This window comes from Peromyscus californicus, unplaced genomic scaffold, assembly GCF_007827085.1.
Source record: "Peromyscus californicus insignis strain IS unplaced genomic scaffold, ASM782708v3 Scaffold_10__1_contigs__length_136768540, whole genome shotgun sequence".
NCBI classification, from domain to species: domain Eukaryota; kingdom Metazoa; phylum Chordata; class Mammalia; order Rodentia; family Cricetidae; genus Peromyscus; species Peromyscus californicus.
The window spans coordinates 12,492,818-12,513,123 of NW_026294391.1; the positions used below are offsets into that span (position 1 = coordinate 12,492,818).

At 48.8% G+C, this 20,306-nt stretch overlaps 2 protein-coding genes across 2 annotated transcripts in view; both read right to left on the reverse strand.

Annotated features, from left to right (window-relative positions):
* Nucleotides 1–340: 340 nt before the first annotated feature.
* Nucleotides 341–15,137, reverse strand: Syp (synaptophysin). Its single transcript, XM_052750176.1, has 7 exons — nt 15,017–15,137; nt 13,848–13,913; nt 12,684–12,808; nt 9,402–9,597; nt 8,497–8,688; nt 4,455–4,785; nt 341–1,763 (listed from the first exon to the last, which is right to left on the reverse strand). The coding sequence occupies exons 1-6, from the start codon at nt 15,050–15,052 to the stop codon at nt 4,459–4,461; spliced, it is 942 nt and encodes a 313-aa protein (XP_052606136.1). The 5' UTR covers nt 15,053–15,137; the 3' UTR covers nt 341–1,763; nt 4,455–4,458.
* A 109-nt stretch (nt 15,138–15,246) lies between these two features.
* Cacna1f (calcium voltage-gated channel subunit alpha1 F) overlaps nt 15,247–20,306 on the reverse strand; it is a 31,411-nt gene continuing 26,351 nt past the window's right edge. Inside the window, exons 44-45 of the mRNA XM_052743500.1 lie at nt 18,773–18,970; nt 15,247–18,544 (exon numbers count right to left, since the gene is read on the reverse strand). Coding sequence (XP_052599460.1) covers nt 18,314–18,544; nt 18,773–18,970 — 429 coding nt within the window. The 3' untranslated portion in view covers nt 15,247–18,313. The remainder of the gene's footprint in view (nt 18,545–18,772; nt 18,971–20,306) is intronic.

A 20,306-nucleotide genomic window follows, 5' to 3' on the forward strand; every position in this document is an offset into this window, starting at 1 on the left:
TCCTGCTTAGGCTGAGGCAGAAGGAGACAGCTACCACAGGACCCAAGGGCTTGGGTAGGATGAGGTCTTGTGGAGTCTCCCTAGGTTAGAGAGCCTTGAGAAGTTGAGAAGACTTCACTGGGACCAGGAAGGGTGGTGGTTAAGGGATCAGCACGAGGACCACACCCTAGAAAGACTCCACGGTCAGCAATGGGCCAGCGAGGAGTGCTAACTCAGAGACTGGGAAGACTTTGTAGCTACTGGGGGCTGAGCTTCCTCTGGTTTCCTCCCCTCTTGCCTCCTCTCCCTTCGTCTACACCCCTCAAAAAAAGACACAGTGAGAAATCAAAGCCGGGTGGGCTAGGTGGTTGAGGAGTTTATTTGGGAGAAGGGAATTTCTCATATTTGTTCTTCCTCGGGGAGGGAGTCTTCAAACAATACGGAAGGGAAAGTAGGGGGTCTGGAGGGAAGAGGGAGGGGCCACAGTCAGACAAAATGGCAATACACGATCACAGGCACTACCAACGTCACAGACACAGCAGAGGGTACAGGATGGGGGCTCCAGACCCAGCCTCCAAGTATTCCGGGACAGATGGAAGGGTGGAGGGAGAGGGTAGAGAAGGGGGAAGAGGGTGGGTCAGCCCCACAGACCTGTAGACTCTGTCCTCTGATAATCTAGCTGTCTCTTGAGAGGGTGAGCCAGGGACATTTCTCTCTGGATCCCACCCCTCACCCTCCAAACCACAATACTTGGCTCTTCCCAGGTTACCTCAATTCCCAGGGGGCCAGGAGTATTCTCCCTCCTACTTTTAACAAAATTGGTCTCACAGCTCCTAACTACGGCCGCCCACACCCACTGCTCAAATCCCACTCATTTGAAACGTATTTTCTTTACTGCCCCATTACAGGAAGGGCTTTCCCTTCTGAAATCATCACACACTCCTCATACTCTTCATATGCCTGTCTGGAATCCTGACCAGGACCTCATCTCAAGCTTAGATCATTCCTGAACCCCATTTCTATCCCTTCTCAAGCTCTTTGGAATCAAACACCGACTCCTGCATGTTTCAAGACACAACCCTTCTAGAGATGCTGGTTCCAACCCAAGCGGGCCCACTCAGGAGCCCACTGTGTGTTACAGCCACGCCCCTCTTAGAACCGCTCCCTCGGTCCCTTCCAGCCCCGTTCCAGAATCCTGTAGGACATCACTTCCCTTTTAGGTTCCACGTCCAGTATGTCTGGAACTCAACTCTGCTGACTAGTCTTCGCTATCCAGAGCTCCCCCCCTCTCCACCTGTCTCACCCATAGCCCCACCCAAACCACTGTCCTACTCTTGGGGTTGGATTCCATTTGAGCTTCTTCTGTTCAGGCGGTGCTGGAGGAACCAAGGCCAGAGTTAGGAGGAGCAGAGGGAGAGAAGGAAAGGAAAAGTCACACTGACCCTTTCCATGCAGCCAAGGTCTGGTCCCCTTCCTGTCCTCTTTCTAGAGCCCCCTTACCTCAAGGGACAGGGCTAGGGAACACGTAGGGGCTGAGGAATGCAAGGTCAGGGTAAGAGAGGAGCCCATTCAGGACTGGGCCCCTAGTGCATGGAGAAGTGGGTGAGGGTAGGGCTCAGACAGATAAATAGATATTTATATATAATATAATATATATATAAACAGCAAAGACAGTTAGGGTCTCCTGGGTTGAGGGGTGGAGACCTGGGGTGTGGGATGGGAAGGGGGGCAGGCCTTCTCTTGAGCTCTTGCCCACCCATGGGGTCTTCGTGGGCTTCACTGACCTGTAGAGACAAAAGACACAGAACAGAGAAGGGGTCCAGATGAGGGGGATATTCCCAGGGAGGGATTGGGCCACTACACTTTTTCTTTTTCTTCTGCCTGGCATGTTTTCTTCTCTAACAGCTCTGGAGTCTGCCTCATCCTAGCTACTCTCACTGGGTACCAAAGGAAAAATTAAGGTCCCCTCTCTTAGACAAAAACGCCCACTAACCAGTACTGTTCTAGTCACGGTTGGACATCAAAACAAGTAGCCCTATCTTTATGGGGCTTACATTATATTAGGGGAGACAGGCTTCACAGGATGAACATGACATATTAGTGAATTATCTAATATAAGATGATAATAGGTCAGGCATGGTGGCACATGCCTTTAGTCTCAGCACTTAGGAGGCAGAGGCAGGGGGATCTCTGTGAGTTCAAAGCTAGCCTGATCTACAGAGTGAGTCCCAGGATAGCCAATGCTATAGAGAGAGACCCTGTCACCCCAAACCAAAAACTTCTCGAAGTGAGGCTGTAGAGATGACTCAGAAGTTAAGAGTGCTTGCTGCTCTTTCAGAGGACCCACATTTGACTCCTAGCACCCACAGTAGGTGGTCACAACCATCAGTAATTCAGCTCCAAGGAATCTGACCTTTCTCCTGGTCTCCATGGGCACTTGAACTCACATGCACATACTCACACACATATACATAAATACAAATAAAATCTTTTTAAAAAGTGCTCTAAGTGATGTGTGTATAGCATGAATAAGTCTTGGTTATACCTCCAATCTAGTGGAATACAATTATAAACTGTAAGTTAGTAATTAAAAATTGTGATAAGGGAAAACACGGGGTGTGATGAGAGAGATAATAAGGGGGATTTGTTTTAGACAAATAATCATTGATGTGGAGTTGGTAGTATATGCCTGTGACCCCAGAAGGAGGCAGAGGCATGAGGAAAACAAGTTTGAGGCCAGCCTGGGCTACATTAGTGGGACCCTAGCTCAAACAAAAAGCAAAACAGGGAGGTGGAGGCACAATCAGGAATTCAAGGTCATCTTTAGCTACCACAATGAACTCCAGGCCAGTGTGGGCTACAGGAGACCTTGTCTCAAAAATAACATCAGCAACACAGCAACAGCTGTGGTGCTGTAGGCCTATGATCCCAGTCACATGGGAGGTGGAGGGGAGAGTATTGCAAATTCACAGCCAGCCTGGGCTACGGAGCGAGTTCCAAATAAACCTGGGTAACTTAGTAAAACTCCGTCTCAGAATAAAAAGTAAAAAGAGGCTGGTTATGTAGTTCAGTGGTAGAGCACTTGCTTAGCATGCGGGAGACCTGAGCTCAGTTCTTAGTACTTGCAAAACGAAACAACTCCCCCAACAAACAAACAAACAAACAAAAACAAAGGCCTCACTGAGAGACCAAAGCAATGGCTAGGTAAAGCTGTGTATGTGTAAAACTCTAGTGGGGAAGCAAGTTCAAAAGCCCTGAAGTAGAACTGGACCTGGTATGGGCCGGATTGACCGGAACAGAGTGGTAACAGCAGGTGGTCAGTGCCAGCAGGCCAGCAGGTCAGACTAAGTGTCCTGGGGGAAGAGGGGATAGTGCTGCATATGTGGGCCTTGTGACCACTCTGAAAGATGTTTGCCTTTGAGTGAGATGCTACAACTGACTTCGGAATACAGGACAGCGATTTCTGAATTGAGGAGGACAGTGGCCTAGCAGAATCCTTGTGGATGCTGGGGCAGAACAGGTTGTAAACGGGATAGACTAGGCACTTGTGAAGAGGGAGGATGATTTCGAAAAACGGAAAGGCTGGAGATAATTTGAAAACTAGGAACCAACAGGACAAGACCTTTCTTTCTTTCTTTCTTTTCTTTTCTTTTCTTTTTTTTTTTTTTTGAGATAGGGTCTCACTGTGTGGCCCGGAGTGACCTGGAAGTTGCTTTGTAAACCAAGCTGGTCTTGAACTTACAGAGCCCAGCTTGTCTCTGCCTCTCCAGTGCTGGGATTAAAGGCACTGGGACCACCACACATGGCCAAAGACTTTTTGATTAATTAAATGTGGGCTGCTTTAGAAGAATCTCCCTCCTGGCTCACCCACTACCAAATCTGCTCCACCTTCCACTCTCTGAGACAGAATTTGGCTATATAGACCAAGCAGAACGTGCAATCCCTGTGCCTCAGCCTCTCAAGTGCTGGAATCATATATGTGCTCCATCACGCCAGGCATTCATTTCTTTGAAGGCCCAACAAGAAGGCACAGGCGTGTTTCCAATGCCCCTGCCCCTCCCCTTTTCCTCATTTGAAATTCCACACCATCTCTGTCACTACAAGAGTTAAGGAGAGGTTGCAGCAGAGCTACATCCTGCTCCTGCGCTGGTGACCCTCAAAACCCACCGTGCTTACCTTCCCCCGACCCCTCTATTGGCTTTCTCTCCTACTGGTTTATCAATCATTTCGAAGACCCACCTCCCCTTCCCTGCCTGGAAACTACACTACTTTGGTGATTCTCCATTGCGCAAGTGCTCCTGCACTCCACTCATTGGTTACTCTGAGCACTGCTCCTTCCCCTTCCTTCTCCTGTTCGCCACTCATTGGCTAGTTTTTCTGCATTCAATTTTTTTTTTTTAGTTCTGTCTGTCCATTGGTTCCTTCAAACTTCATTTCTTGTACCTCCCTACCGCATCCTCCTATCCATCACTCACCAGATTACATCTGATTGGAGAAGGAGGTGGGCGCTCCCTGCGGGCCATAGCCTTGTTGCCCATAGTCGCCCTGAGGCCCGTAGCCGCCGCCACCGCCACCCGCTGGCTGCCCGTAGTCGGGTTGGTAGCCACCCTGAGGCCCGTAGGAGTCCTGGGGCCCATATCCTCCGGGGCCCTGCCCGTAGCCCGCATCGCCGTAGGCATCCCCAGGTGCTGGTTGCTTTTCCGGGGCGCCTGGAGGTGCGCGCATGAACGGGGCGGCCCAGCCTGTCTCTTTGAACACGAACCATAGGTTGCCAACCCAGAGCACCAGGTTCAGGAAGCCAAACACCTGCAGGGAGACAAGACCAAGCTGTTGTCTCTCACCCATTGTCTTGGCAGCCCCGGGGACTTTGAGGCTGAGCGAACAAGAATGGACATTTTTAGGGCATAAATTCGTGGATCTCTGTGACTATCAATGTACAGAAAAGTTTGGGACTGGGGTGTTTTGTTAGGATTCAGCATACAAATATTTATTGAGCCTGGTGGCCCACACCTGTAATCCTAGGGAGCTGGAGGCAGGATGATCCATTCAAGGCTAGCTTTAGCTCCATAGTTTGAGGCCAGCCTGGGCTACATGAAAGTCAGCCTCAAACAACTAATTTTTAGGGCAGGGCATGGTGGTGCAAAGCTTTCAATCCCAGCACTCAGGAGGTAGAGGCAGGTGGATCTCTGTGAGTTTGAGGCCACTCTATCTACAGAGCGAGATCCAGTACAACCAGGACCATGTAGACAGATCAGGCCTGTCTCAAAAGAAAAAAACCATAATTTAAAAATTGTATTTAAGTACATACTTATTAAGTATACATGTTTATACTTGTACAAAAGATAATAAATTTAAATGTGTAAAACAGAAGTATACATTTTAAAGAAATGGACATCACTAATTGATGCATATGCACACACATATATATACAAATTAGCACAGATGCATATGTATAAAACAGAAATGTACATGTATTTTATATATATATACTTTTTTTTGTTTTTTTGAGACAGGGTCTCTCTATGTAGTCCTGGCTGTCTTGGAACTTGTTATGTAGACCAGTCTGGCCTTGAACTCAGAGATCCACCTGTCTCTGCCTTCCAAGGCTTCTTGTGGTTATTGAGACAGGGTTTTACTGTGTAGCCTGGCAGCCCTGGAACTCACCATGTAGGCCAAGCTGGCCTCTGCCTTCCAAGTGATAGGATGAAAGAGTTCTAGGAATTGAACTCCCATCCTCAGGCAAAGCAGTAAGTGCCCTTCCTTAACCACTGAGCCATCTGTCCACCCCCTGTTTTCTTTGACTTTTTAAAACAAATATTCTTGGCTTTATTTTTTATTAAATTCATTTATATTTATAGTGTGTGTGTGTGTGTGTGTGTGTGTGTGTGTGTGTGTGTGTGTGTGCTCAAGAGTGCAAGACAAACGGTGTGCCTGTGGAGGTCTAGCCCCTGTTTGGTTTTTATTTGTTTTTGAGACAGGAGTTTGTCATTTATCCCAGGATGGCTTGGAGCTCACTATGTAGGCCAGTCTGGCTTTAAATTAGCCCCGGGGATGGAGAATTGGCTCAGGGTTAAGAGGATCTAGGCTCAGTTAGATTTCCAGCACTCTCATGGTGGCTCACAAACACTTGTAACTCCAGTTTCAGGGTATCCGGCACCCTATCTTCTTCTTTTTAAAGCTTTTTTGAGACAAGGTTTCTCTGTGTAGTCCTGGCTGTCCTGGAACTTACTCTGTAGGCTGGCCTCAAACTCAGAGATCCACCTGCCTCTGCCTCTGTCTCCTGAGTGCTAGGACTAAAGGTGCACCATTATTGTCTGGTTCTCTCTCTCTCTTTTAAAGATTTATTTATTTATTATGTATACAGTGTTCTGTCTTCATGTTTGCCTGCACACCAGAAGAGGGCGCCAGATTATGAGCCACCATGTGGGTGCTGGGAATTGAACCTAGATCCTCTGGAAGAGCAGTCAGTGCTCTTAACAAGCACCTCTGAGCCATCTCTCCAGCCCTTATGTCTGGTTCTTGACACCCTCTTCTTAACTTCCACAGGTACCAAGAATATAAGTGGTGCATATACGTACATGTAAGCAAAATACTCATACACATAAAAAAAACTTTTTAAAAAATTAGTGTTGTAAGTGCTAGGTTTACAGGCATGTATTAACAACCCTGACTCTAAATATATGCTTTTTGTTTGTTTTTGTTTTTTTGGGACAAGGCGTCTCTATGTATCCCTGGCTGACCTGGAACTCACTCTGTAGACCAGGCTGGCCTCGAACTCACAGAGATCCACCTGCCTCTGCTCCCAAATGCTAGGATTAAAGGTATATGCTACCATGCCTAGCTAAGTATATACTCTTAAAGAAAAACAATTTAAAATTTAAAAAAACTCAAAAATACAAAATATTTAAAAAACAAAATGCTATATGCCATTTACTACATGTCACACCCTCTTCTGAGCACCTTATGTGTTATTAGTTCACTTAAAGTTCTATGTTTGAACAGGAAGTAAAACCCACATTTCATTTTATTCTTTGGGGGGGGAGCAGATAGCCTCAGTTTATTTATTTGTAGTGTTTTTAGTTTATTTTTCTTTTTTGAGACAAGATCTCACTCTGTAGCCTAGGCTGTCCTGGAACTCACTATAGAGCCCAGAGTCTCAACCTCTTAGCAATCCTCCTGCCCCAGCCTCCCAAGTGCTAGAATTACAGGCATGTGCCACCACACTTGGGCTGATATCTCCATTTTATTTTACCTTTTAAAAAGTTTTTATATTTCATTTAGGTATGTAAGCGTTTTGCCCACATGTGTGTATGTGTAGCACCTGCATGCCTGGTCCTTCAGAAGATCAGAAGAGGTCACAAGTCCCTTGGAACTAGAATTATGGAGGGTTCAGAGTCAATGAGTGGGTGCTAGGAACTGAATCTGGGTCCTTTGCAAGAGCAGCAAGTGTTCTCCATCCCCTCCCCCCTCTCCCCTGAGACAGTTTCCCTGTATAGCCCTGGCTGCCCTGGAACTCACTCTGTAGTCTGGGCTAGCCTCGAACTCAGAGATCTGCCTGCCTGCCTCTGCCTTCTGAGTGCTGGGATTAAAGGCATGTGCCACCACCGCCCAACTGAGTAGCAAGTGCTCTTAACCACCGAGCCATCTCTTGATATGTCCATTTTATTTTACTTATTTATTTTAACCAATTAATTATTTCTATTTTATGGGCATTGGTGTTTTGCCTGCATGCATGTCCGTGTGAGGGTGTCAGGTCCCCTGGAACTGCAGTCACAGAGAGGTGTGAGCTGCCATGTGGGTACTGGGAATTGAACCTGGGTCCTCTGGGAAGAGCAGTCAGTGCTCTTAACCGCTGAGCCATCTCTCCAGCCCTGATATGTCCATTTTAAAGTCAAGTCCAGAGAGGCTGAATTATCCAGGATAACCCAGTCAGCAAGTGGCGGGAAAGAAGAGTTCAAATCTTAGCGCCTGCAACAGTGATACAGGATGTGCTCTTGCGCTAGGTTCTTTCCTAAGCACTTTGTGTGTTGTGAATTCAGTGAGTACTCAACTTTGGAGCAGGACCTATCATTAGCTTTCAATTACAGGCTCAAAATGATCCCTGAGAGGCTTGTCCCTAGTTACAGGTCACAGTGCTTGCAAGTGACAGGATCTATGTTCAGACTGATTCTAGCCAGTAGGGGGCGTCCAAGTAGGGAAACTTCTAGATAGTCTTTTCTTTTGCACTTAGGGAAACAAGCCCTTGGAGGATACTGAGTTTCAGGAGATTTGACAGTACTGGGCTGGGGTCAGCTGTCCCGGCCTAATCTGAAAGTCCTCACGCTCCCCGCTATTGGGGACAGACAGTGTGTGGTATCCTAGTGGTTATAATTGTTCAGCCTTCTTTTGTTGGCATGCCTCCTCCTGGGAACCCCATGGATTCTTACTCTCCTCTCATTCTCCATCTCCACCACCTCTCCTGCCAGATTCTGTCTCTTAGCTTTTCTCTTCCAGCCCAGCCAGCTTCCCAGGGCTTACCACTGAGGTGTTGAGTCCCGAAGTCACAGGGTCCCTCAGTTCCTTGCATGTGTTCCCTTTCTGACGGCACATAGCCATCTGCTTGATAACGTTCTCTGGGTCCGTGGCCATCTTCACATCGGACAGGCCTTTGGCCCAAGCAGATGAGCTAACCAGCCACATGAAGGCGAACACTGCCGTGGCCAGGAAGTCCTAGGCAGGGGATGAGGAAGATGTCACTATGAATGGACTGCTTCATGTGGAGCCCCCAGCCCCTTCCAGCTCACAAGCGTTTGTGGGAGGGGTCCTCTAGAAGAGGCCTGCCTCTCTTCTGCCTTTGCAGGGCTGAAGCTCACAGTACATTCACTTGGAGGTAGCCCTGTCAGCTTGCACTCCCGTGAGTGTGTATGACACAGAGGATGTGGGAGTGTGCTAGTGACGTGTGGGTGCGGATGTTGAGGGAGGGACTAACTCTGTGGGATGTTGCTGAATCTGTGAGAAGTGTGTCTTTCCACTTTTATTTGCATGTGGGAATAGGTGTCATTTTATGTCTGGGATGAGGGTGTGAGAATATCTCTGTGTAGGAATCAGTGTCTGTGTGGCAGGGTGACATGCTTGACTGTCACAGTGAACCTCAGTGCTCCTTCTTTTGATCTAGTCTGTGTGGTTGTGTGCGAGATAATAGGGTCAGGTTGTGGGCTAGTCTGGCATGCTGTGTGGGCTGCTAGTATGTCCCTATGACTCTGTGACTTCACAAGCCAGATGCCCAGTGTAGAGTTCTGGAGGCGGCGGCGGCAACAGCAGCAGTGTCGGGTTGCTTGGGTCTGGGCCTGTCTTGGAGTTGGTTTGGCCCGTGAGCCAAGGGAGCTTCGTCCCTGCAGCCTCGTGTCCCTGGCCAAAGCATGCAATCAGCTGTGGGGACTCACCATCATGGGCCCTTTGTTGTTCTCTCGATACTTGTTCTGCAGGAAGATGTAGGTGGCCAGGGCCCCCATGGAGTAGAGGAAGGCGAACACAGCCACGGTGACGAAGAATTCAGCTGATGAGGAGTAGTCCCCAATTAGGAAGACCTTGGTGTTGCCCCCTTGGCAGGTGGGCGCGTCAAAGTACACTTGGTGCAGCCTGTGGAGAGAGGTGTGTAGGTGTGGCCCAGACTCTAAGAATCCCTTTCTCACCTTCCCAGCCACGGCTCCCCCAGACTGTTTTGAGGTCCCAGGAAGGGGAGGAAAGAACCGTGCACTGAGCACTTGCAATATACCATTGGTTGCTGAAAGCAGCCTGGTAAGATATGTGGTATCCTTCCCTCACTGCGACCCAGGGACTTTTGCTTCCTAGTGCATCCCAGAACGTGCCAGGTATCATATCTTTCTACTCTAGGGTCTTTGCAGTGGCTGTTCTCTTTAGCAGGAATGCTCTCGCCTTATTGTTTTTCAGAGTGTTTGGCTAAGATCAAGTGTAGGAATGCTCTTCCTTAAGATGTCTTATTCTTCTAGCTCCTTCAAACTTTGCTTCTCAATAAAGACTTCCTGCACCTCACTTTAAAAACTTCATTTTTTGGTGCTGTTGATTGAACATAGGACCTTATGCGTGTGTGTGTGTGTGTGTGTGTGTGTGTGTGTGTGTGTGTGTACATACACGTGCGTGTGTGTGTGCAGGTGCACATTTGTTGATGTGTATGCAGTTGCACAGACTTGTGATGGCCACATTTTAACCTCATGGGTTGTTCCTCAGGTGCCATCCCCCCTCTTTTTGAAACAGGCTCTCTCTGTGGCTTGGAACTTGCCAATTACCCTAAGCTGGCTGGCCATGGAGTGCCAGGGATTCCAGCATGAACCACCGTGCTGGGCTTTGTTTAATGTGGGCTCTGGGACTCAAGTTCAAGTCCTCAAGCCTGAAAGGCAATCTCTTTCCTGATGGAGCTATGTCCCCAGGCCTAGGCCTTGCTTTTTCCCCTCGATTTTCCCCCTGTAACTATGAGGGAGCAGGCATACTCCTCTTTTTCATTTACTGACAGATCCCAAGGGTCCGGAACAGTGCTGGCACCTATTAGGTCCTCAAGCAGTGTTTTTAGGGTGAAACACACAGAGATGGGAACAGGCTTAGAGGGGTGAATTTGCTTGTATAAAGTCATGCAGCTAGTAGAGGAAGGACAGAGCCCCTGTATGACTCCTGTCTCCTCCTAGATCATGTTGACTCTTTTTTCTTTTTAGAAATTCTTTTTAGGTCCCTGAGAGTAAAAAAAAAAAAAAAAAGGATGTGTGGCAGAGCAGCCGACCAGCTATGAAATAGGCAAAGACAGAAGGGTCCAGGGGATCTTGGGACAGGATGTGTGAAGGGCAGTCTGGGAAGGTGCTCTGAGACAAAGGCCTTCCCTGTGCTGTGATGGGGGACAGCCTCATGTGTGGGCAGAATAGAACTGCACTAGGGGCCCGCAGCTCTGGTCTCAGCTTGGAGATCAGATCCTGAGACTGAAGAAATAGATCTGGTGTCCTTGTATAGCAGGGGTCCCGAGCATGGAAGGTGTTGGGGCTGGAGGGGGGTCATGGAAGGCTTCTGTGGCCTTTAGAAAATTCCCAAAAGGCTGGCTCCTATGCTGCTAACTACCCTTCACCCCCAACACCATGCGTGTGTCTCTCTCTGTGTGTCTCCTCCTCCAAGGTACTGGGGGGTGGGGACCAGGGCATGCTAGACAAAGTGCTTTGCCACTGAGCTACACCCTCAGTCCCCCGAACTCTTTTCTCCCTGGCTTATGCGAACCTGGATACCCCAGGCTGCTCTCTCTCAGGCCATGCTCCCCTACCATCTTCTGTTTCTATCACTGCTCAGGGCTGAGCTGTCTTCCCTCTCCCAACTGTGTGATCTCTTGGGCCTCTATTTACCCTTAGTGCTCTCCAACTCCCAGCTTCCAACTCTTCCCCAGGTTCCTAAATCTAATTTCTTATACTTTATAAGTATATGCTGAGCACGTCTTGGTCCCCGACACTGCACCGAGTGCTTTACAAGTATCGACTTAGAGAAAGATGCCCCATCGCCTTGTGGAGCACCAATATTATCTCTGTTTACAAATGAGGACGTTGAGACTCAAACTGTTATATGATTTAGTTCAGTAGTTAAGGAAAGTCAAGTGAAACTGGGAGTCTGTCTCCCCATCCTTAAGATGCAGCAGTTCTTTCAGCTTGTCCTTTCTCATCTACACCTAGCACCCAGTACAGTGCCTGTTACATGTTCGGGACTCGGTAAATATCAGGAACTTCTGATTTGGTCCCATGACCCATTAGCATCCCCATTCTTGTCTAGGAAACCCCTGCATGAGGATATGCTTCTAATATTTCTCTGCATGTGCAGTTATCTTTTGTTTATTTTAATGGAGAGCCACGAGGACCAGGAACTTGCTCTGCTTTAGTCACTGTTAAACCCCAGCACTTTGAGACGTAAAGAACGTTAACTAACATTATTTTCAAATACGTCTTTTTAAAATTGTCTTTAGTGTATGCACACCTTTGTGTATGTAGGCAGATGCGTGTCACAGCTCATGTGTGGAGGTCAGAGAACAATTTGCAGCGAGTCTGGTCTTTCTTTCTACCTCGTGTGACTTAGGGATCAATCAAACTGAAGTTGTCAGGCTTAGTGGAAGTGCCTTGATGCGCTGAGCCATTGCACACCCCTTATTTTGAGACAAGATCTCACTTTGTATCTGAGGGTGGCCTGGAACTTACCACAATCTTTCATGCATAGCTTCCCGAGTGCTGGGATTACAAGCATTTGCCACCATACCCAGCAACTAACATTAACTGAACATTGACTGCATTAACGTGTACATGTGTGTGTGTGCACCCATGTAGCTCTCTCTGTCTCTCTGTCTCTGCCTCTGTCTCTCTCTCTGTAGCCCAGGGCCTGCTGTCTACCACTGCACTACAGCCCCATCTCCGTTATTTGCTTATGAATCTTATTTATTTCCTGTCTTCCATTCCTTCCTTTGGCCAGAATATAGCTAGAGAGGGTGACACCCTGTGTCTGTCTTGCGCACCGCGTCGCCATAGAGATCTAAATCAGTGCCAGTTACACAGCAGGTGTTCAGTGCATGGGCAGTGACCCCGGTGGCTGTGGCCTCAAAGGTGTGAGCTGTGTAAAGGTCACGGGGAAGGATCGCCCAGACCCACCCTCACCCTGCCTCTCCCAGGTCTCAGGATACCAGGGCAGGAGCACACCTGAAGGGGTACTCAAATTTAACTTCGATGTTGAGGGCACTCTCCGTCTTGTTGGCACACTCCACGCTCAGCCGAAGCTCTCCGTTGTAGCTGCCACATGTGGCAAAGGCGAAGATGGCAAAGACCTTGGGTAGCAGGGAAGTGGATGGCTGCAGTGAGCCTGGATGCACGCGGGAGGGAGTGCCCTCCTCTGGACAGATTGAGGGGGGCAGCAGAGACAGCAGCAGATGGAGAGGTCCCCACCCCCACCCCCCTAATCAGGGCTCACCGGGTCCTAGTAAAAGCTGATTACAGGGGTGTGGCTGTTTCTCTCTCCCTGTGTCTCTGTTTTTACCTCTAGGTGCTCTGGCTTCTCCTCCCCTTCCCTCCCTCCCCCTCTCTCAGCTCCCCCTTCTTTCTCTCCTCTCCGTTTTCTCCTCTTCTGTCACTCATTGTATCTCTGTCTTTTGCATCTCTGTCTCTGTCTCTCTCTCTCCGTGTTTCTATACATGCTGTCCCCCCATTATCTCTTCTTTACTCTGTGAGAGGGTACATCTCTCTCTGCACACTTGCTTCTTGGTCTGCTTCTCTGTTCTGCTCTGCCTCTCACAAGGTCTCTATGGTTCTGTCTTTCTTGTGCCTATTTCTGTGTGCTGCTTTCTGTTTTCTCTTTCGGGTCTCTCTCTCTCTCTCTCTCTCTCTCTCTCTCTCTCTCTCTCTCTCTCTCTCTCTCTCTCTCTCTCTCTCCCCCTCCCCTACCACGTTTTCCTGCTTCACGCCCAGTTCCCTGGCTCTCCATTTCCATCACTGTCTCTACCATCCCTGACTCTCATTCTCTGTCTCCTTCACTGTCTCTGGATTTTTCTGGTTTTGCATCTTTCTCTCTCTCAGCAGGCGGCCTCAGGCTCCACCTCCCATCCCTCCCTCCTTTAGTTCAAGAGAGGAGGTAGGACGTCACAATCTGTCACTCCACAACAGGGGTACCCTCGGCTTTATGTGACGTCATAGCCTATCTGTCCCCTGTCCCTAAACCCCTGAGACCTTACTCTGGAGCCCAATTCCCTCATCTCCTTCACTCAAGTTCTTTTCTGGCTCCCTGACTCTCCTACACCCCTGATCTTCTGGACCCCATTATCACCCTGTCTGCTTGCACTTCCCTCACCCCACAACCCAGACCACACTCACCCACTGCAGCACCTTCACGAAGCCAAGGGGCTCCTTGACCACCCGGAACTGACCCCCAGCCACCAGCTGAGGAGAAAAAAGTGGGCAAGGGGAAGGGTTATGGGAAATAGAGACGGAAGCGAGGGGCCAGGCTGCCAGGCAATGATCCCTGGGGATATGGCATGTGACCCCTGAGAGTGGGTGACATATAGAGAGGGAGTGAGGAGCAGAAAACGATGCTTTGGGGAAGGAGTAAACACCAGGGTCTCAGAGAAAACCCCCAGGGTTCAGGAGTGGTGAAGTGTGAGGTGATGAGTCACATGGCAGAGGAGGTTGGGTGTAGAAAATAGATGGGGTCCAGACTAGTTAGGAAAGGAAGGTCTGAACTGCTTAAAGGTGACTCAGATAGGGAAAAAGGTTGAGTGGAAGAAGATGGGGTTCGTTAAGTGGGGGAGGGGGCACTGAATGATGAAGGTGAGTCACAACAGCATAGGGAGAGGTCTGCAGCGGTAAAGGTGAATCAGATGATGGTGGTTGTGTCTGAGGAGATGCGGGTGGGGAGGGGTCGCTACTGCTTAGGGAGGAAGCCGACTCTGAGGTGATGAAGAAGAGGGAGATGGCGGAGATGGTCTGGAATGATTAAGGTGGGAGAGAGCTGGGGCATGGATTCACTGGATATGAGCTGGGAATGAGGAGGCTGGGGGCTTTGGAGAGGGAAAATCGGATCGTCTCCCTAGATCTGCTCCGGGAAGCGGGGAAAAGGTGGTCATCTACCGGGGTGAAATCTCTGGGAGGGGTGGGTGCCAGCCCTCCCCCACCCCGCCCCCACACCTTCTGTCGCTCTATTTCCTAGCTCATCTGCAGCCCCCCCCAAGTCTTCTTTTCACTCTCCCCTCCCTTACCCCTTTGCCCTCTTCCTACACCCGAGCTCCCCTCTCTCTCCCCGCCAACAATTCCTATGGGGCTCTGGAGGCCCCCTCTGCGGCAGTGAGGACAGTCCTCGATGCGGCAAAGAGCGCACTCCTTTTCTCCACCTTCCTCCCTCCCCTAGCCTGCCGCAGACCCCTCCAGGCCCCAGCCCCGGTGACCATATCTCGGCTACCCTGGCCACCACCTCTCCGGGTCGGAGGGCCAAAGCTATCGGGGTTCCAGCAAGCGCCGGGCTCTGTCCACGGTGCTGGAGCGCGTACCTGATTCACCACGTCCATGTCTGCCAGCAGCAGCATCAGCAATGCAGGGGGCGGAAGGTGCCTGCGAGCAAGGGCGGGCGCGGGGCGCGGCGGGGGCGGCGCGCGCTCGTCGGAACAGCCCAGTCGGCGGCAGCCCCGCCCCTCACACCCTGTCTCGCTTTCGCGCAAGCGCCTGCGCACTACGGCACTCCCCTCCCCCAGCTTGCCTGCGGCCATTCCATCCTGGAGGCTGGAGTCGGTAAATCTTTCAGAAAACACAGGTAGCGGCCTAGGGATAGGAGGACCGCTCAGTTCTACGGTATTTGGCCAGGCCGAGCGCTGTGTTTGTTACGTGTCTTCACTCATTTAATCCCTATATAGTAGTGACTGTTAGTCCTGTTTTTACAGATGAGGAAAATGAGTCTCCAGAGAGATTAAGTGACTTGCACAAGGTCACACAGTAATCGGCAGTGTTCAGAGTCTTTGCAGTTTAAACGTCTCCATAGTTTAAAAGACAGTTCAAGGTCTAGAGGATTGCTTTTGGGAAATCTGCATTTTTAAGCACATCCCCAAACTCTAACCACCTCAATTTCTCTCTTCTTCTTGGTCAAATTATTGCCTACTTTAACTCTGTACTTCACCTTCTGTTTTTTTCTTGGCCTTCTCTTTTAATACATTTATTTATTGTGTGTTAACCCTCTTTTTTTAAAAACTACATTTATTTAGTATGGAGAGAGGGATGTAGGGAGGGAAGGAAGGGGGGACACTATAATACAGGTGTGGAGATCAAAGGACAGCTTGCCAGAGCAGGCTCTCTCTTTTCACTGTGTGGGTCCTCCATCTCTTAATGGACTGCCCTCTTTCATGATACTAAACCGAGACCCGTCAAGGTCAGTGATGATTGCCATGTTACAAAATCCAAGGGATAAAATATAGTTGAGGTTAAGATGGTCAACCCCACATTAAGAAATGCATATAAAAAGCACTAAGATTCTGAGTGCTAACCTATGAGTGCATCATCTTACACAGATAATAAAAGATAATGGATAACACTGTCAGCAGCGGGAAAAGAACATCATTTTATAACCCTCGGTATGCTTGAATTTCGAAACAGTTGAATGGATGCCATTTATTTATTTATTTATTTATTTATTTATTAGAATTTCATTTAGCCCAGGTTGGCCTTGAATTTCATGTGTAGCTGAGGGTAACCTTAAATTCCTTATCCTCTTTCCTCTACTTCCCAGATGCTGGAATTATAGGCAAGTACCATCATGCTATCTCTGGCTTTTTTGTTTGTTTGTTTTGTTTTTTTTCCAGACAAGGTTTCTCTGTGTAACAGTCCTGGCTGTTGATCTGTAGACCAGGATGGCCTTGAACTCAGAGATCCTCCTGCCTGTGCCTCCCAAGTGCTGGGATTAAAGGCATGCGCCACCACAACTAGGCTAGCTCTGGCTTTTATACCTATTTTTTTTTTTTACATTTAATTATTTACTGTGTGTATGCGTGGATGCACAGGGGGAGGTCAGAAGACAGCTTGTGGGAGTCAATTCTTTCTACCTTGGGTCCTGGGGATCCAACTCAGGTCTTCGGGTCTTGGTGGTAATCATTTTTAACTGCTGAGCTATCTCCCTAGCCCCCATATTTACTTTATTTTATTTTACTTTTTTGAGACAAGGTCTCTCTGTATAGCCCTGACTGGAACTCACTGTGTAGACCAGGCTGGCCTTGAACTTACAGAGATCTGCATGCCTCTGCCTCCCAAGTGCTGGGATTTAAGGCATGCACCACCGTGCCTGGCCCCTATATTTATTTAAAAAAAACACAAGTATGTAATAGATACTTCCTAGTTGTTTGGATTTTGGCACTCAGTTGCTTGAATCTCATTTCTAATATTTACTCCTGTTTGACCTTAGACATGCAAAATGTTTTAAAATGTTATATGTAGGGTTGTCATACTGATTAAAAAAGACAATCAACTCTAATGTACTTAGTACAGGGATCATGGCAGGGATCATTTTACTTTCTTTACTATTCTGGAATCCACTGACTTGCCACCATCTCCCCTGTTTCCTTCCCTGGCTAAGGTAACCACCAGTTCTGACCATTTTAGCATCTCCATTCTCTTCCCCTCCAGTCTGTTTTCAGCATACCACCAGAGCATCTGTTTAAAATGCATAGTTAACTCTGTCACTACCTTACTCAAGTCTTTCCTGTGCTTCCCCATACTTTCAGATAGAAAATGCAGACATCTCAGGACCTGGCATTCAAGACTGCATGACCTGGCCTCCGACCCTAGTTCTCAGTAGTCTGTCTCCACTCTCTATGCTTTCCCCTAACTTGCTCTTTCATCATACACCAGCCCAACTTCTTCAAACCTTTGTTTCAAGGCCCAGTGTAATTAATTGTGTGCTCAGAGTCCCGGTTTCGATTGTGGCTCCCCCCAAATTCCCTGGCTTGGTTGACACAAAAGATACCGCTAAGAACCCCTTGCTTCAAGAGTGAGGAAGGATGATTAAACGGTGGTCAATTCCTTTGCAGTGGAGCTGACTCCCACTTTAGATAAACATGTCATATGTCTAAGCCACCTTAGTTTGCCCCGAGGGAAACCAGCAAGGTACCTGGCCCACGCCAAATGCCTGATAAGCTTTCCCTGAATGAATGAGATCCCCAAGGCAGAGCGAGAAGCAGAAAGAGGAGCTCAGGCATCTGTGTGGGAAGAGAGTCACTCTCAGGTGTTTCTGAGAGATCAAGGGGGCTCAGAATGGGTTCCCTGGAGCCGGAAGCACCACTGTTTGCTGTCACCTAAAATTTCTACCAATGGATTTAGACTTTTCTTCTTGATGCTGTGAGAGGACATTTCTGCTTAAGCTACCAACTCTAACCTCTAGGCCTTTGCCCTGTCCAAACTCTTCTACAGTCCGTCCTTCTTTGGGCTGACCTGACTGACCCCTTGTGACGTCTCTGTTATCCGGACACCCAGTATCTCCTCTGCTCCCTTCCCCCATCTGCCCAGTGCCCTCCTTCTCCCCCACCTCCACTCTGTCTCCAGCTTTTTTTGGCTGCTGTCTCTTTCTCCTCCTCCTCCTCCCTCCTTCCCTGACGCTGAATAATCAGGCCTAGCTGTCCTGGTTTCTGGAAATACTCGTGTGTGGGCAGTGGCTCAGGGATGCAATAAGGGATGGATGGAAACTGCTGGGCTGCCCCAGACTGCCAGTGCAAAGACACTAAAATCCAGCAGTGTGTGGTCAATGCTTGCCTCCTTCTGGGCGAAGGAAGGGCAGGGGGTTTATTGAGCAGTGGATGAGGGGTAAGAAATTAAAGGGCATGGACGCAGGCCATCTCATCTCTCAGATCTTCTTCATCAAAGCGGGAGAGAATAGACTCCTCATCACTATAAAGGGAGGTGGTTCTCTGGGCTAGCAGGTCACTGGCAGCACTGTCCATCTCATCCAGTGTCAGGTGACATGCATCTGCAATCTCCTGCTTGGCCAGGGCCACAAATCGTGGGTCTTGGGCAAAGAGACCTAGGCCTTCAGAGATGAGCACCTGGGGAGGGGGTTCGAGTGGAAATAATAATGTTGATCAAAGGCACGATGTGCAGAGGAGTCACTGCGAATAAATGATGTGCTAATGGCAGAATGCAGGGGGACAGGGTCAAGTACAGTATACAAGCTCAACAGAGAGTCTGGCCACTCCTTGGTGCCCCTTCCCTGCTCCCACCTCCGCCCCTTCTACTCCAGCCCTTCCCCCCCACCGCCACCCATCAGGACTCACAGCCTCCACCAAACTGTCGGCACTGCCCCTCTTGCGGTGACTGGGATTTGAATGAGCTCCAGGCACTTGCAGACAGGCGAAGGTACGCAGTGGCCCGCTGAGTTTGTTGAGGTATCCTTCACCCACTGTGGCTTCTTCCACCAGCAACAGGGGGGCATATAGCAGTCGACCCTTCTGAGGAGGGGCTGCCCAGGAACCCTGGGTCAGAATAAACACCAGAGGGGGCAAAGATTGATGAGTATGAGGGGCTATGATTCACTCTTGTGAGTTCTGTCCCTCTTCTCTAATATACATAACCGGAGTCACACTGAATGGATGTAAATCAGGGGAGAAATAAATGACTTCTTTATTTGTGGGGATCAAACCCAGAGTCATAAACATGCTAGGCAAATGCTTCACCACTGACTAATCTCTAGCTCCAGACTTGAGTTTATGTCAGAGTACAGAAAGCCTTTGTTTGTGTGCATTACGTGTCATTCATTCATTCATTCACTCATTCATTCACTTATTTGAGACAGGGCTTTACTCTATTATCAAGGCCTGTAATTTACTATGTAGCCCAGGTTGGCCTCAAATTTGCAGTCATCCTCCTGTACCAGCCTCATAGGAGCTGGGATTATAGGCATGAACCACCTCATCTGCTTGTTTTGGTTCTTTTGAAACAGAGTCTCATGTGGCCCAGGCTAGCCTCAACTCTATATGTAGCTGAGAATAACTTCGAACTCCTGATTTTCCTTTGCCTACCTCCCAAGTGACAGGGTTACAGGTATGTGCCATCCATCATATCTGACTCAAAAACCTGGATTTAAATGTCAGTTGTGATGCTGGGCAGTGGTGGCGCATGCCTTTAATCCCAGCACTCGGGAGGCAGAGGCAGGTGGATCTCTGTGAGTTCGAGACCAGCCTGGTCTACAAAATGAGTTCCAGGAAAGGCACCAAAACTACACGGAGAAACCGTGTGTGTGTGTGTGTGTGTGTGTGTGTGTGTGTGTGTGTGTGTGTGTGTGTCGGGGCTAACCCTAACTCCAAGGGGAGCAGAGACAGGAGGATCACCGGAGATTGCTAGCTTCCAGCCTAGTCAAGAAAATGTGAGTCCTAGGTTCAGGGAAAGAAACTACTTTAAATTAATAGGTGGAGACAGATAGAGGAGGACACTGACACCTTCTTCTGGACTCTGCACACTCCTATGGGTGAGTGTATACACACACACACGCACACGCACATGCACACGCACATAGACACAAAAAGACACACATACACATACAAGAGTTAATGAATAAACAAATAAATACTAAGTATTTTTAAAATGTCAGTTGTGCTGCTTACTAACTGTGTGATCACAGGAGGATAAAGTTCTCTGAGCCTCAGTTCCCTCACTTGTAAACCGGGGACAGCAAACCCATTTCGTAAGTACAGTGGGGATTATGCGCAGTCCTTTGAGTGCCCCATTCTTTGGAAGGCCTTGAGATGTAGTATGCTTGTAAAGTTTGGCCTCAGATGCTACATCTCTGAAGGCCACAGGGTCCCTTTTCCT

Excerpts from the sequence above, each read along its gene's own strand:
- Syp (XM_052750176.1), bottom strand. The coding sequence starts at position 15,052 with ATGCTGCTGCTGGCAGACATGGACGTGGTGAATCAG. Across the intron at positions 9,598-12,683 it reads AAATTTGAGTACCCCTTCAG|GCTGCACCAAGTGTACTTTG; the intron begins GTGTGCTCCTGC and ends CTCTCTCCACAG. Across the intron at positions 8,689-9,401 it reads ACAACAAAGGGCCCATGATG|GACTTCCTGGCCACGGCAGT; the intron begins GTGAGTCCCCAC and ends TCCCCTGCCTAG.